This window comes from Haliotis rufescens, unplaced genomic scaffold (assembly GCF_023055435.1).
Source record: "Haliotis rufescens isolate VD_foot unplaced genomic scaffold, xgHalRufe1.0.p SCAF_2, whole genome shotgun sequence".
Classification (NCBI taxonomy): domain Eukaryota; kingdom Metazoa; phylum Mollusca; class Gastropoda; order Lepetellida; family Haliotidae; genus Haliotis; species Haliotis rufescens.
This window is the reverse complement of record NW_025963890.1, coordinates 58,747,199-58,763,533: the sequence shown is the minus strand read 5'-3', so window position 1 is coordinate 58,763,533 and position 16,335 is coordinate 58,747,199. Positions and strand designations below refer to the sequence as shown.

General features: G+C 42.8%; 1 protein-coding gene across 1 annotated transcript; it reads right to left on the bottom strand.

Annotated features, from left to right (window-relative positions):
* Positions 1-1,448: 1,448 nt before the first annotated feature.
* LOC124141822 lies at positions 1,449-15,895 on the bottom strand. The gene is made up of 8 exons (XM_046509979.2): positions 15,773-15,895; positions 12,719-12,907; positions 11,930-12,139; positions 9,877-10,029; positions 7,997-8,102; positions 4,461-4,691; positions 4,012-4,125; positions 1,449-1,990 (listed from the first exon to the last, which is right to left on the bottom strand). Exons 1-8 carry the CDS (start codon positions 15,825-15,827, stop codon positions 1,798-1,800), a joined length of 1,251 nt encoding a protein of 416 aa, XP_046365935.2. The 5' UTR covers positions 15,828-15,895; the 3' UTR covers positions 1,449-1,797.
* Between the last annotated feature and the right edge of the window lie 440 nt (positions 15,896-16,335).

Below are 16,335 nucleotides of genomic sequence, written 5' to 3'. Positions count from 1 at the left end.
CTGGGGATGAGCATTGACGGTTCGGGCACGGTGAACACGCGCGTTGTCGTCGTGGGTGCCGTTGTACAAAACAACCTTGGCGCTACGACTGTCGTAAGTCTATGTTAAGGTATGGGAGTTACTATCACCTTAGCGCTAAGATCGCTTTGTACAACGGCACCCTGAAAGACAAAACATCGACCCACACGCAATATGGAGTTGGATTCGCACGTTCATAGTGATGCCAATCCACAACATTATCGATCCATCGCTAAATCTGTCATGGGGTCTCAGATTGCCATTGGCTTGACAGAACAGAACATCAGGCCCATATACTCAACATATGAGGTACAAATGCATGACAAATACAAATTATATGATGGCGGAAGAGGGTTTTCATGATGACTTAACACAAATCATGAATGATATCACTTTTTATTTTTTGTCAATAATTCCATTTAGTGATATCTAAAACTACATCGGATTTATTATTATCTCAAAATTGACCTTGTGCACGTGAGCACACACAATACCAACAACACTTGACTAATGCGAATGCATAGAAATGTTAACGATCCCCATGCTTGGGCATATATCCATATTCAAAGGTGGTTTCAAGGAGTGACAAATCAGCTAAGTAGCGCCATTACAGTGCAAACTGTTAAAATGTCTTTTTATATCGGTATTGATATGACTGATGACAGTCGTATAATGTGTACAGGCTCGCTGACTTGGTTGATGCATGTCATCGTATCCCAATTGCCTTGATCGATGCTCATGATGTCAATCACTGGATTGTCGGGTCCAGACTCAATTATTTACAGACAGCCGTCATATAGCTGGAACACTGCTAAGTGCGGCGTTAAACAACAAACAAACATATAATTTGGACCTGACAAAGTAATATCCACAAACAGTTTTTTTATATAAAAGCTAACATTTGGTACACATGCTATTTGATGTGATCGACGAATCACATGCAGAAATATTGATGAGCTAAAAATAGGTCCCTCTCGTCTTTCAAGAGTCATTTGTGCATGTGTGCATTTAAATATATATTTAAACACAGTTCTGTGTGTGAATACTTTTCTAGATAGATCTAGTTCTAAATACCTCAATACAGTAGCTATATGTTTACCAATAGCCTAACTTTCTCTACATTTGCGTTAGATAACTAATAGCTTCATCAACGAGTTATATTTCAAATAATAGTTGAGCATGCACTTTATCTACAGATGATAGAAATCTCTTGGTCATAACTTGAAGATAACTCATTTCTGGCATGTTAACACTTTCTCAGACATTCCGGGGGCACGGATGGCCCAGTCGATTCGATGTGCAGAGTTTCGTCCCTTGGGCACGCCAGAAACCTATGATTGTGGGTTCGAATCCCGTTTCGCCCCGATTATATTTCTAGGTTTGTCTGTCAGCACCATACCCGTGCTCGTGGGTTTCACCGAAGCGGTAAACGTCTGAGACCTGCATCACTTCGGGCTTTCCTCCCACATTAAGCTGACGCGCCGCGATATAACTGGACTACTATTAAAAGCGGCGATAAACCCAACTCACTCACTCACTCTCAGACATTCCCTGTCTCTGCTAGACAGACCGTATCTTCATACATACGTTGCATGCAGCTCTGCAGTTGCAGAATTGGTCATCATGCATTGATGGTGTGCCAAACCACCCCCAGGTGCTAGAAAGGCCTGAGTCTTCATATACACTTGTTGCATGTCAAACATAGCCAAACATTCATCGTCTCGACAGCTGCTAGAAAGGCCTGTGTTTTCACACACTTATATCATGTCAACTGATAGTCTAACATTCTCCGTCTTTGCTGGGTTGGTCCGTTTCTTCTTTTTCGCCTGTAATCTCCATAGCTTCATACACTGGTTGGTCGTCATCGTCAGCATCTGTCCCTTGGTTTACGTAGTTGTCTTCGGTGACATTTTCTGCTCCCATTGCAAGATACTCTGACTCCGCCAAAGGATCATGGATTGGCACCTCGTACCTGTAGATGAAAGTATGAGAAAGTCAAGGAGGATATCAAGATTTGCAATATCACGATGAAGTTGTTTTCCTGGTCCAGAATTCTGTTCAACTTCAACAGCCAGTTCGTTAACGGATGTCTCAAATAGAATGGGGCTTAACAAATAACCTTGACGTACTTCTCCAGTACACTGAAATATTTCAGAAACTTAATGTTTAAACTTGATGCTAACCTTAACAGCTGTGTAAATAGACTGCATAGCTTTAATTTTGTAAGAAACACCTCTATTGAACAATCTGATGCAACCCGTGAAATCCTGGTTACGATAGGTCCTAGAATCCCATTGAGCTGACTAAATTGAATTGTGTAGTAGGCCATGAGACATGGGCGATTGCTCACAATCGTGCTCTGATAGTGGATATTGCTCACTGTTTTGCCTGGTCCAGAATCGGTATTATGCAGGATGCTGTTATATAGCTAGAATATTGCTGACTGCAGCGTTGATCAAATTTCACTCAATCACTCGGTTGCATTTTGCATATTAATACAGCCTGCATACTTCTATTCAACCCAACCTTAAACACACTTTTTTTATTATAAATAAAACATGTCATTCATTATTTAATTTGTCTTCCATAAGAATATATAATTTTCCATGTCAGAGAAATGACAGTGGCAGTATTTGTGTTAAGATTCACAACCTGGATATGGATACATGCAGCGGCTATGAGCTAGAATGTGGAGTATATTCAAATTCAAAGCTGTTTCAGTCATATACTAATACGCCAAGCTAGAATGTTGAGTATATTCAAATTCAAAGCTGCTTCAGTCATATACTAATACGCCAAGCTAGAATGTGGAGTATATTCAAATTCAAAGCTGCTTCAGTCATATACTAATACGCCAAGCTAGAATGTGGAGTATATTCACATTCAAAGCTGCTTCAGTCAGTTCAATATACACGCAAACACCGTTGTGTCGAAGTAGAAGAGACCTAACGTAATTATATCGAGTTATCCGAGGTTCGACAAAACCGAAAAATGAACTTGGCATACATTTACTGATTGGCCTGAAGCATGAATTACATGAAAAATGCGACAATCAAACAGCAAGAAAATGAAACAAATGTCCAACATTACTTTTGTCATTATTGTCAATAATGTTATAGTAGTTAACTGAATCTATTACCATACATAATATGCGTACATTTGTGACTTACTGAAATTATAAAATACTTACAATACTTAATTTGTGAATTACTAAAATTATAAAATACTTACAATACTTAAAAAAAGCGAGATCGACTTATCAGAAGAAATGTGTTCTGAAAGTACATGTTTAATTAGGACTGGAAAATGACTTCGAGACAACAGTAACGTCGAGACATCCGATTCGACACATCATAGGTTAAATGATGATGAATAAAGAAGGAATACGCGGGCACCAATCTTTCACTTCGAGACAACCATAATTTCGACACATCAAAGTTCGACACGACGGTGTTTGACTGTATAGGCGATCTGATGTCCATTTGGGTCAGGCCTCGACGTTGTGGTTTGTGCCCTGCCATTAGTTTCAAACTATGACATTCTCCTTATGTAAATAGGGTTATCATTAACTGCTAACTTTGCGCAGAGTAAAATTGTAACGTATAAACAAATTTTCAAGTAACTTCAATTAAATTTGGTTGGACTACCAGTTGCCAAGACCCGTGAAGATCCGGGGTAGAATAGGTCTTCAGCAACCCATGCTTACCGTAAAAGACGACTGTGCTTGTCGTAAGAGGCGACTACCGGGATCGGGTGGTCGGGCTTGCTGACTTGGTTGAAGCATGTCATTGTATCCCAATTGCGTGGATCGAGTCTCATGATGTCAATCTCTGGATTGTCTGGTCCAGACTCGATTATTTCCAGACCGCCATCATATAGCTGGAATATTGCTGATTGCGGCTTTAAACAACAAAGAAGCAAACAAAAACTATATAGTTGCCCTGATGCCTGTCCCCCTAAACACTAGACATAACGCACTGTTGTATACCGTACATTTCAGAGTCATCGTCTTCAAATGCAGTATTTTCAAATCCGGGCTGTTTTTCTAGATCTGTGGGCTGACTGTTGTTCGCGCTCGACACATTCACGGCGGCGCCAGGCTTGTCACTGCATTTGGAAACAAAGTATGACGGTATTTGTCCTCTGTAGTGTGAGTGAGTTGGGTTTAACGCCGCTTTTAACAGTATCCCAGTTATATCACGGCGTGTCAGCTTAATGTGGGAGGAAAGCCGGAAGTGATGCAGGTCTCAGACGTTTACCACCTCGGTGAAGCCCACGAGCACGGGTATGGTGCTGATTCATTTTGTTAAGTTAAGTTTTAATTTAAACATAATTAACTCACATAAAAAGGATTGGGCACAATTTACCACAACTCAGATCGCCCTCTACCATTTTGTTACGAGAATATTGATGGTACAATCTGTGCGACGCGTTTCACATACCTTACTGACTTCTTTAGGACAGAACTACTGTTCACAGCGGACCTCGCTGGTTGATGGGTGCTCTTCACATGTCTCCGTTGAGCATCAGTTGCCTGGGACACAGTCGGTTCTCTCGGTCTCAAGAGACTTGTAAAGACAAGGCCTACCCGACTTCGACGCAATCTGTCTCGAAGACTGTTGTTATGACCGTCCGGTGCTACTGACTGTTGACGACTGATCGCAGCAGCCCCTCTGGGAAAACACATGGTGACGTTAAGGTTCCTGAGATGAGGTGAAATGGGGTTTAACGTCGTGTTCAAGATTATTGCACTTACCCCTCTCAGTATACTGAGTATACACAGTATACTGATAGCAGTTCTTGTTTCACAGCCTTAATGCCGAGGGACAGGCAGAGAAACAACAAGTGCCATCTTTTGACGTATTTTGGTGTTGGGAATCGAACCACCCACCTTTCGCTCCCAGAGTCGACGATCTATCCACTAGACCACGGACGCGGTTCTAACATTACGGAGGTCTATGGGCTTATTTAACGTTGTATAATTCTTGTTTAATTATGAAAGACATTGTTGATAAATTGTTTGATAGGCATTACTTAGAAGTTGACGGATGACAAAGTAGACACAATGTATAGATAACAACTGCTTTGTTTACTGTAAAGTTTTCTTTTAGTGGACTGCTTCTTTTAGTTTTGAAGTCTATGACTTCACTGAAAGAAAACTAACAGAAGCCGTCCACATTCGTCTCCGAAAACCATCAATGAACAAAGATTAAGCTATTTCATCCCGTCCGCCAACTATGACCTCATTAAGCAATAATCACCCCACCCATGCATACTTAATCCTATTCAATTGGCTTCCTGTCTTATGGGGGGCACGGGTGGCCCAGTCGTCTAAGGCGCCGCGATTCGCTGTGCAGAATCGCGTCCCTTGGGCACGCCAGAAACCTATGATTGTGGGTTCGAATCCCGGTTCGCCCCAATTATGTTTCACCGAAGTGGTAAACGTCTTAGACCTGCATCACTTCGGGCTTTCCTCCCACATTAAGCTGACACGCCGTGATATAACTGGAATAATGTTAAAAGCGGCGTTAAACCCAACTCACTCACTCACTCACTCCCTTCCTGTCTTATTGGCTGCCTTATTCTGTGTTCTCTGTCCATCATGTTGTTAAAGTATTATCCTTCTGTTGTCATTATTTAACCTACTCAAGTTAATCTCGGTCATATATGCAGTCGTTGTTACTGTTAATCCTCCACCTACCATATATATTCTGTACCATGTCTCTTATTAAGCCTTAGTTGACAAGGTCATAAGGATCTATACCGAAACGTCGCTATCACAGTATAATAAAGAAGTTCTTTTTGTCCATCCTCCCGGGTCAAGGGCGTTAACTGAGTATAAAAGTCAAGTTTCCACCCTTGCCGAACTAGGCTGCATTCATGGAGTTATATTTTGGCTGGACTAACGAGTCCATGCGTTGTCCAATCAAAATCGCGTAACGAACCAGACATTCGGTTCGTAAACAACATGGATTTCAACATGCAGATGTCGGTCGACTGTAGAATTTGCAAATCACGTGTACTGCTAAATGGGCGTCGACAGATATTTTGCAAATCGTTTCATGTTTGTAACCAAGGTGCTCAAGTGTTTTGACGCACTTGGCGAGTTAAGTTTTTGTTTGTTTGTTGTTAAACGCCGCACTCAGCAATATTCCAGCTATATATGACAGCGGTCTGTAAATAATCTAGTCTGGACCAGACAGTCCAGTGATTGACATCATGAGCATCGATCCACGCAATAGGGATATGATGACACGCATCAACCAAGTCAGCTCGTAAGACCCGTATTATTACAATATAAATCTTGATTATCGACCACATCGTCTTGACTGGGCGCCACCATTTTGTTTGAAGCAAATACAAGTGATTTGAGAGGCGGAATCTGATTAGTCAATAGTAGGAACAAAGAAGGGACATAACTCGTAATAGCCACTGGTGGCGCTACGATCGAGCAGGGACATTCCAGGCTAGTTCGGCAAGGGTGGAAACTGGACTTTTATAGTTAGTTGACACCCTTGCCTCGGGAAGATGCTTTTTGTTCTACCTTACCCTAGACTACTGTCACTGCAGGGCAGAACAGGTCTCACAGTACCCCATGGATGTCGTAAGAGTCGACTAATGAGGATCAGTTGGTTGCAATGGGTGAGTGAGTATGGTTTTACGTCGCTTTTAGCACTTCACACATTTTACCCATGTCGAGGATCGAACCCGGGTCTTCGGCGTGACGAGCTAACGCTTTAACCACTAGGCTACCCGACCGCCCCTCGTGTGCATTGTGGATTGGTATCATTCACTGGGTCGCCTGGACACGACTCGCGATATATGCAGGAAAAGTACTGACTGCGGCGTTAAACTACATTCATTAACGCACAAATGCCCTTACCCTGGCCTGTTTGCTGTATCATTGCAGTGTTTTATAGGCGTATCGGCATGGTCGATTGGTAATAGGTTAAAATGTCCAAGTGAGTGAGTGAGTTTGATTTAACCCCGCATTGAACATTATCGCAGTAATACTCCCCACAGCTTGATATGTAACAATAGCCCGAAGTGATGCTTGTCTGAGACGTATATCACTTTGGTGAACACCACGAGCGCGGGTATGGTACTGACAAAGCGAGAAACATAATTCGATTTCTACCACGCCTAAGGGACGCAACTCTGCACAGCGGATTCACAACACCTCAGAAGACATGATCAGTCGGAGATTGCCACTTGACGGATTAATGATTTTACGAAACTTGTGTCAAATGTGAGTACATTTTTACAATGGGTAAATTTTAACACCGGCTTCGTAAGATTTGATTGAAAAAGGAGAGTTACAATTCCTCTTTTCATTTCTTATTCGATGGACTAGTACAGTACATCAAAACATCTGTTTTAGGGTCGCTATACTCAATACTGCTTGCTCACAAGGGTACAACGTCAAAACTCGTTCAGGCGCACGGTTCCTTCTAGGCTACAAGAACATAGTTGCTCCTTACAAAGTTGCAAGAATCAAATCGTGCCTCCCTAAGGCTATAAGAAGTATTGTCGTTCACCCAAAAAGCCACATGTAGTCACAGTCCTTCTATAAAACGGATACATTGATAAACATAATTCACATTCCACCTTCATGGATACTTGTATCCGTGGATTAATCAACAAAGTATATCTCCTTGAGTCGAAACAATCACATTATTCAGTTATATTAAAAATTCATACGCGTGTGACCCGCGAAGATTCGTGGCAGAATTGGTCTTCAGCAACCCATGCTTACCATAAAGGGCGACTATGCTTGTCGTAAGAGGCGATTAACTTGATCAGGTGGTCAGGCTCGACTTGGTTGATGCATGTCATCGTATCCCAATTCCGTAGATCGATACTCATGATGTCAGTCACTGGATTGTCTGGTCCAGACTCGATTAATTACAGACCGCGGCGGCGTTAACAACAAACAAACAAACAAACAAACAGCATACGCGTGTAATTCGGTTCTTACCTTCTTTCCATGCAGCAGAAATAGCAGATTACTGCAGCCACAATCGCTGCAATGACGAGCAGGAGGATGACGGCCCCAATGACACCAGCAACGGGCGCTGACATCCCTGAACAGAAACATGAGGATATTACAGCGTTAACTTAATCCGTGAGTGATAGAGAGAGTATGGTTTTACGCCGCTTTTAGCAATATTCCAGCAATATCATAAATGGACTTCACACATTTTACCCATGTCGGGAATCGAACCCGGGTCTTCAGCGTGACGAGCGAACGCTTTAACCACTAGGCTACCCGACCGCCCCTTAACTTAATCGGAAGAGACAGGGCAGCTCATACACACACATGCTGTCAGTGACTGGACCACGCTTGTGAGGCTAAACACTACGTCAACGAGGCTACACAGTTCTTGAGTGAGTGAGTGAGTGAGTTGCGTTTAACGCCGCTTTTAACAGTATTCCAGTTATATCACGGCGTGTCAGCTTAATGTGGGAGGAAAGCCTGAAGTGATGCAGGTCTCAGACGTTTACCACTTCGGTGAAACCCACGAGCACGGGTATGGTGCTGACAAACCTAGAAACATTATCGGGGCGAACCGGGATTCGAACCCACAATCATAGGTTTCTGGCGTGCCCAAGGGACGCAACTCTGCACAGCGATTCGCGGCGCCTTAGACGACTGGGCCACCCGTGCCCCCACACAGTTTTTGAAAGCTACCTTGTTATGTTGCATTGACTATGTTAGTAATTTGATTCAGAGAGATGTCAAAAATACATTTCTCATTCATCCAATGAGTGAGTGAGTGAGTGAGTTGGGTTTAACGCCGCTTTTAACAGTATTCCAGTTATATCGCGGCGTGTCAGCTTAATGTGGGAGGAAAGCCTGAAGTGATGCAGGTCTCAGACGTTTACCACTTCGGTGAAACCCACGAGCGCGGGTATGGTGCTGACAAACCTAGAAACATAATCGGGGCGAATCGGGATTCGAACCCACAATCATAGGTTTCTGGCGTGCCCAAGGGACGCAACTCTGCACAGCGATTCGCGGCGCCTTAGACGACTGGGCCACCCGTGCCCCCACACAGTTTTTGAAAGCTACCTTGTTATGTTGCATTGACTATGTTAGTAATTTGATTCAGAGAGATGTCAAAAATACATTTCTCATTCATCCAATGTAGAGGAGCGGTGGTGTAGCCTAGTGGTTAAAGCGTTCGCTCGTCACGTCGAAGATCCGGGTTTGATTCCCGACATGGGTACAATGTGTGAAGCCCATTTCTGGTGTCCGCCGCCGTGATATTGCTGGAATATTGCTAAAAGCGGCGTTATTGCCAACCAAAGGAGTGAGTGAGTGAGTTGGGTTTAACGCCGCTTTTTACAGTATTCCCGTTATATCACGGTGTGTCAGCTTAATGTGGGAGGAAAGCCTGAAGTGATGCAGGTCTCAGACGTTTTCCACTTCGGTGAAACCCCCGAGCACGGGTATCGTGCTGACAAACCTAGAAACATACTCGGGGTGAACCGGGATTCGAACCCACAATCATAGGTTTCTGGCGTGCCCAGGGAACGCAACTCTGAACAGCGGATCGCGGCGCCTTAGCCTACTTGGCCATCCGTGCCCCCCTCCAACCAATTTAAAGGACGCCATGATAGTGGCAGCAGATCTTCTACAAGGATTTATTAGACCGCCATAGTTGGAAAAGTCTTTTCAAAGCAGGGAAGAACGTACCGAGTTAAAAACTTTATAACGGTAAGCTATTGGGAAAATCTATGCGTGCATAATTAAAAGGAGAATGTGTATGGTAAAGACCTCAAACGTCATGTGACGTCCTTGTTTGGTTTTCATTGCTATACATCGTGGCCTTTCACAAATAATTGTAGAGTTACCTGTATCAGGCTCATGGATGTCGCAGTTGCTTCCTGAATACCCCGCCATGCAGCCTCCGCCTCCACACACGCCGGTATCTGCATCACAGGATCCCCCTCCACAGTACCCGCAGCTCTGTGAACACTCAGCCCCATAGCTGCCGTTTGTACACACTGGGAGACAGAGGAGGAGACAAGGGTAGAATGCCGAGTCGGCCAGGGACAGTACAAGGATCCAGAGTTAGTTTGAGGTTTTTATGTACAAGGGAAGCCTAATCGTGAAAGTTTAGCTGTTGCTGGATGAGCCATAGCCATAGGTTGCTGATGACCAAAGGTAGGGTGCGTGGCGAACTTGTGTTCTCAGGTAGGATGCATGGTGAGCTGATTGTATAAGACGGGTTTCAAGGTTAATTGTTGTTTCAAGCTAGGTTGCAGGTGAGATCAAGTTATAAGGTAGGTATCAAGGTCAGCTGGTGTTATAAGGAAGGTTTCAAGGTCAGAGGGTGTTATAAGGTAGGTCTCAAGGTCAGCTGAAGTTATAAGGTAGGTCTCAAGGTCAGCTGGTGTTATAAGGTAGGTCTCAAGGTCAGAGGGTGTTATAAGGTAGGTGTCAAGATCAGCTGGTGTTATAAGGTAGGTCACAAAGTCGGCTGGTGTTATAAGGTAGGTCTCAAGGTCGGCTGGTGTTATAAAGTAGGTCTCAAGGTCAGCTGGTGTTATAAGGTAGGTCTCAAGGTCGGCTGGTGTTATAAGGTAGGTCTCAAGGTCGGCTGGTGTTATAAGGTAGGTGTCAATGTCAGCTGGTGTTATAAGGTAGGTGTCAAGGTCGGCTGGTGTTATAAGGTAGGTGTCAAGATCAGCTGGTGTTATAAGGTAGGTCTCAAGGTCGGCGTGTAATAAGGTAGGTGTCAAGATCAGCTGGTGTTATATGGTAGGTCTAAAAGTCAGAGGGTGTTATAAGGTAGGTGTCAAGGTCAGCTGGTGTTATAAGGTAGGTCTCAAAGTCGGCTGGTGTTATAAGGTAGTCATAAGCAAGGTCAGCTGGTGTTATAAGGTAGGTCTCAAGGTCAGCTGGTGTTATAAGGTAGGTCTCAAGGTCGGCTGGTGTTATAAGGTAGGTCTCAAGGTCAGCTGGTGTTATAAGATAGTCATAAGCAAGGTAAGCTAGTGTTATAATGTAGGTCTCAGGGTCGGCTGGTGTCATAAGGTAGGTCTCAAGGTCAGCTGGTGTTATAAGGTAGGTCTCAAGGTCGACTTGTGTTATAAGGTAGGTGTAAAGATCAGCTGGTGTTATAAGGTAGGTGTCAAGATCAGCTGGTGTTATAAGGTAGGTCTCAAGGTCGGCTGGTGTTATAAGGTAGGTCTCAAAGTCGGCTGGTGTTATAAGGTAGGTCTCAAAGTCGGCTGGTGTTATAAGGTAGGTCTCAAGGTCAGCTGGTGTTATAAGGTAGGTCTCAAGGTCGGCTTGTGTTATTAGTTAGGTGTCAAGGTCAGCTGGTGTTATAAGGTAGGTGTCAAGGTCAGCTGGTGTTATAAGGTAGGTTTCAAGATCAGCTTGTGTTATAAGGGTGTTGTCAAGGTTATCTGATGTTCTATGTTAGTATTCAATGTGGGTTTATGTCCTAAGTTGGGGTAGAGCTGGTCATATTGCGTAAGGTACAAAGTTAATTGATGTTGTAGGGTAGGGTGCAAGGTTAACCAATGTTCTGGGGCTCCCGGGTTCTTTGGTAGGGTACATTGTTATTTGATGGTTGAAAGGAAATATCTCCTTCAATGTTATGTACTCACAAAAACATGTTCTTCATACCTATGTTCTATTAGACTTTCCGCGAGTTGTAGCTCGGCTGGGTCCTGGATTTCAGTGGGGCAATAACTTGGTACCACCTGCAAATAACTTTTTCCAACCTTCGTTCGGGTGGTAACGTTATATCAGTGAGAACACATACATCCTCACAGTTTGCAAAGTTATATTTGCACTTGTGTTTCCTAATTCGTATAACAAGAAAAAACCTATGATTCCTCCTACTGACGTAAAAAGATATGTATGCCTCCATGTGAACTCGGGGCTACTCACCATACACCTGGACCTCACAGAGACTGGGGATCGACGTGAAGGTATTCCTAACAAAGACGAAGCGTCCCTGATTTCTGCACGAGACGTGCAAGCTGGATGCCTCTGTGTTGCTTGAAAGGTTGCACAGGTATTCATCATCAGGAGGCTCGGTCATTTCTGGTCTGGGAGACACGCACACCTCTGTTTTGTTCCAGTATGTGTCGCTGGAGGCTGCAATTACACATACTGTTTCAACGTGTTTGTTCAAAGAAAACATCAGTTTGTCAACCTTAATAACACAATGACTTTGTCTTGCAGATATGTGCTTCTTGTCCATGTTATTTTGTTGCGAAATGAAACAATTCATAATGTTTCATAAAATATCGCACGTAAAACCATTGTATGTCTGTTCGTGTACGTGAAATTGCCACATTTGTGTGTATGTGTTTCTTATTCATGTGATTAGATATGGCAAATAAAACAAATTGACATGTACATAAATGCAGTTCAGTGATTTCTTTTAAAAGCGCAGGTATTTAAAAAAGGACCTGATGGATTATATCTGACTGTTTAATTTGAGTTTTCATTAGAAATAAATACTCCCAAAATAGTTATATATTCTAAGATGTGTTTCCCTATTTGCAGAACATGTAATGAACCATAAATGTGTCAAAACATTGTGCATGATGTATACACGTCACAAATACATGTCCCACAGCTACAATCATGACAATATACTGCGCTCGATCTGTACGTTTCCCCTAATACATATTGTTTCAAATAATGCTTCAAATACACGTTCCAACTCACGCTGTGATCCTCGGTGCAGTATAATAGCATGCACCTTCATGGTCGTGTCAAGGTCAATCCGCAGCCAGGTGTATGGGAACAACGAGATGCAGCTGATGTTGCTGGTGTTGCCGTCCACAGCCGAATGTCCGCCGTTAGTAATACGACCTGAACGCACTGTTGTTGTCGACTTGTTTAATGCAATATTCACTGAAAGTACAAGCCAGGTGTTATAACGACAATGAAGAGTTCATTGAAGTATCGCCAATCCGGAAGTACCTGCGTTGTGGTAGGTATATGGTGTGAAGCTCTACTGTACTCACCCTAATAAATGAACCTGGTTGGGATTCAGGCGTAGAAGAGGTCACCAGATTCTATGTCTGCCGTAAAAGCTTACCAGTTAGCATCCGGTTGTCGCGTTCCAGAGTATTGAACTTATATATAGCGGAAGCAGTGAACACTTGCATGCGTGCTTGCGTGCGTGCGTCTGTGTCTGTGGGTGTGCCTGCTTGTACTAGTTATACCTAATGCCGGTTTTATAGTGCCAGCATACTGAGATACCACGCCGCAGTTAAACATGAATATCCCACTCTGACACAGTTTAATGACTCCAAGTCGACCAGTCCTTGTTTTATCCATTAACGCTGAGCACCATGGAGGGTAAGAACAAGAAAAAATGTTTACGCCTTTTGGTATGACGCGGCCGGTGATCAAATCTCCGACTTTCCGGTTAGACGCTGTGGCAACTAGATCACGGTGTCCGTCAAACCATACATGACGTCACCATGGATAATTCAATCATGACATTTTAGAATCATGCATTCTGATTGGTCCATCAGCGTTATCGCATCCACGATAGACACCGATGGCCGCATCACCGCGAAAGAAAATATGATAAGTTGAAAGCATTTCTTGAACAAACTTGACCGGTAGTCATTTTCAAATAATGATCTCACTTAAAAAATCATCAACATCTATGGCAAACAATTTAGACAGAAAACCATACGGAAGAAAACATTGAATGAGTGTATTATAACAACAACACAGCTTTACGTTGGCGCTACTCTATTGTATAGTGTGACGTCATGTCTATCGCGTCACCATGCTTTCAAATTCTTATTGTCTGACGGATCAATAACTTCCTGTAACACGTTCGGTTTCGAATTTGGTTTACAGGTAACGATTTGAAACATATGAATTGAAAACACAGTAAGTCATCTCCTCAGTAAATGATGTCATATCCTTCCATGACGACTGGTGATTAGTATTCCGGGTGGCGGGTGCTGCCCGTTGAGCAGGACATACTAACCCCTTTCGCAAACACCTGGGGTCATCACTGATTTTCAGTAATCTATTCATATCATTTGCACCTCTAGTTTCCCTTTTACGCCCATTGGAATCTGTTTCGTCGGATATTGTCTGGTTATTGTCTGGCGTTGAGGTTTTTATATATATATTACAGTAAACTACGGTTATAACGAACACGCTTATAACGAACTGACGGATATAACGAACTAACTTTTTAGTCCCGACTATTTGCTGTAGTTATGCTGTATATATGCTTATAACGAACTACGGTTATAACGAACTAAAAATAGAAGTCCCTTAGAGTTCGTTATAACCGTAGTTTACTGTATATGCTTTGCGCAAATACCTAGTGTCATCAGTCTTTTTTTCACGCTATTTTCCCCTTTACCTCCAGTAGAATCTGTTTTTGGCAGATAACAGAGACTGGTTATTCTCTTGTGTTGACTTTTTATATGATACACGAGCAGGTTGGGAATGGGTATTGAAATATACGTGGACAAACCACGTGACCCGGAATCTCCACAAGGCTTGTCACAAACATTTTATTTTTTTTATGCAAATTGTGCGAGTAGCGGTTCGGGTGTTACCGATAGGACAGGGCGTGCTGACCCTTTTAGCGAACACCTGGTGTTATTAGTGATTTCCGTGATCTATTCATCTAATTGTCGACCGCCTCCGTGGTCTAATGGTAGAGCGTCCGCCCGGAGAGCGGAAGGTCCGGGGTTCGATCACCAGCCGCGTCATACCAAAAGACGTTAAAATATGGTACTTGTTGATACCCTGTCTGGCGCTCGGCATTAAGGGGCTAAAACAAGGACTGGTCGGCTCGGAGTCAGTATACTGTGTCTGAGTGGGGTATTCATGTTAAACTGCGGCATGGTATCTCAGTGAGCTAGCACTATAGATCGGAATCAGTCCGGACTAGTACAAGCAGCCACACACACATACATTCGCGTGCATGCCCGTCGCTATATAAGTGCAATAATCTTGGACGCGACGTTAAACCCCATTTCACCTCACCTCACCTTTTACACCGAATGGAATCTATTTCAGCTGATAATCAACACTGGTTATTCACTGGCGTTGATTTTTATTATATAATATGAATAATATATTTACAAGCATAACACATACTTCATACAAATGCTGGGCAGATCCATTATACATGAATACGTAGGTGATTTAGGTAACACATGAAATGTCGTAAAATAAGAATAATAAAATAAATATAAGCATGTGAACTTGTGTTTGATGAAGAGAACTTTTCTAAAACGACATTCCTTACTAAACCAATATGCAATGTAGCACACTGGCAGTATGAAACGACATACATGTTGGCTCTAAGTGTACATGTTTCTATGCCTCTTCACCAAGGAAGTAGAATGTGTGTTCATCGATACAAAGCATGCAGTAGAAGGTGTGAAGCCATTGAGCCCGCACAAAGCGTCACCGTGCAGACCCTCGAATGTCATAATGGCCGCGGTGGCTTCATACTTACAGTGGATCTTATCACACAAACGGTTTGAAGATTTAAGTGTAAAGTTATAATTACAAATACGCAATTTCGTCGCAAAATAAGTACGTCTGATATTAAGATCTGTCAAATACCCCTCGTTAATGCTTAACTGCGAATATCCTGATCCAACACTGCGTATATACTCTGATATTAAACACGCAATGATTCAAATGCAAGTAGTACATGTATTGAACTAGCTTTTAGGCGATGAGCAGTGTCTAATTAGAAGAAAGAAAATACTAAGAACATACCCAGTACAGAATTAATTACTGCAAGGTGAAGCAGCATCAGCACCAATCTCAACATTGTCGACGACAGCTTCACCACGGTTGACTCAACATCTACCTTACAATAAGAACCAACAAGGAAGTGCAACGTGTTGACCCCTTGTACCACTCTGACACGTGACACACAACAAATATGTCACGCAACTGCCAAACATTAAATACAAATCCTTTTGTTGACACTTTAGAATTATTCATATTGGTATGTTATTCGTAATATGGTGTGTTGCCAATAACATAATGTTCTTTATACGGTGGCGTTTGGTTGGACAAAAAAATGTCATAATGTTAATGATCAATACGTTCATATTTACAATGCTGTACAGAAGGGTTTTACTCATCGACAGCCGTATGACATTATATCAACATAAGTAAACTATAGACCAGACAATGATGTAGTGTTGACGTGGTGAGACCACACCAGGCGAGGTAACGTTCATATCCAGGTCGAGTATAAAGTAATAAGGTTGTCCACATTTCTTACGTGATGTTTACAACGGCTCTGGTTGACGCTTTTCGTGCTAGCTTTC

What these genes read in the sequence shown, in the direction of transcription:
- LOC124141822 (XM_046509979.2), bottom strand. Translation starts at nt 15,827, where the DNA reads ATGTTGAGATTGGTGCTGATGCTGCTTCACCTTGCAGTAATTAATTCT. An exon ending in TTCTGCTGCATGGAAAGAAG is followed by an intron (nt 4,692 to 7,996) that starts GTAAGAACCGAA and finishes GTGTTTTCCCAG; the next exon opens with AGGGGCTGCTGCGATCAGTC. An exon ending in GAAGACGATGACTCTGAAAT is followed by an intron (nt 1,991 to 4,011) that starts GTACGGTATACA and finishes TTTCATCTACAG; the next exon opens with GTACGAGGTGCCAATCCATG.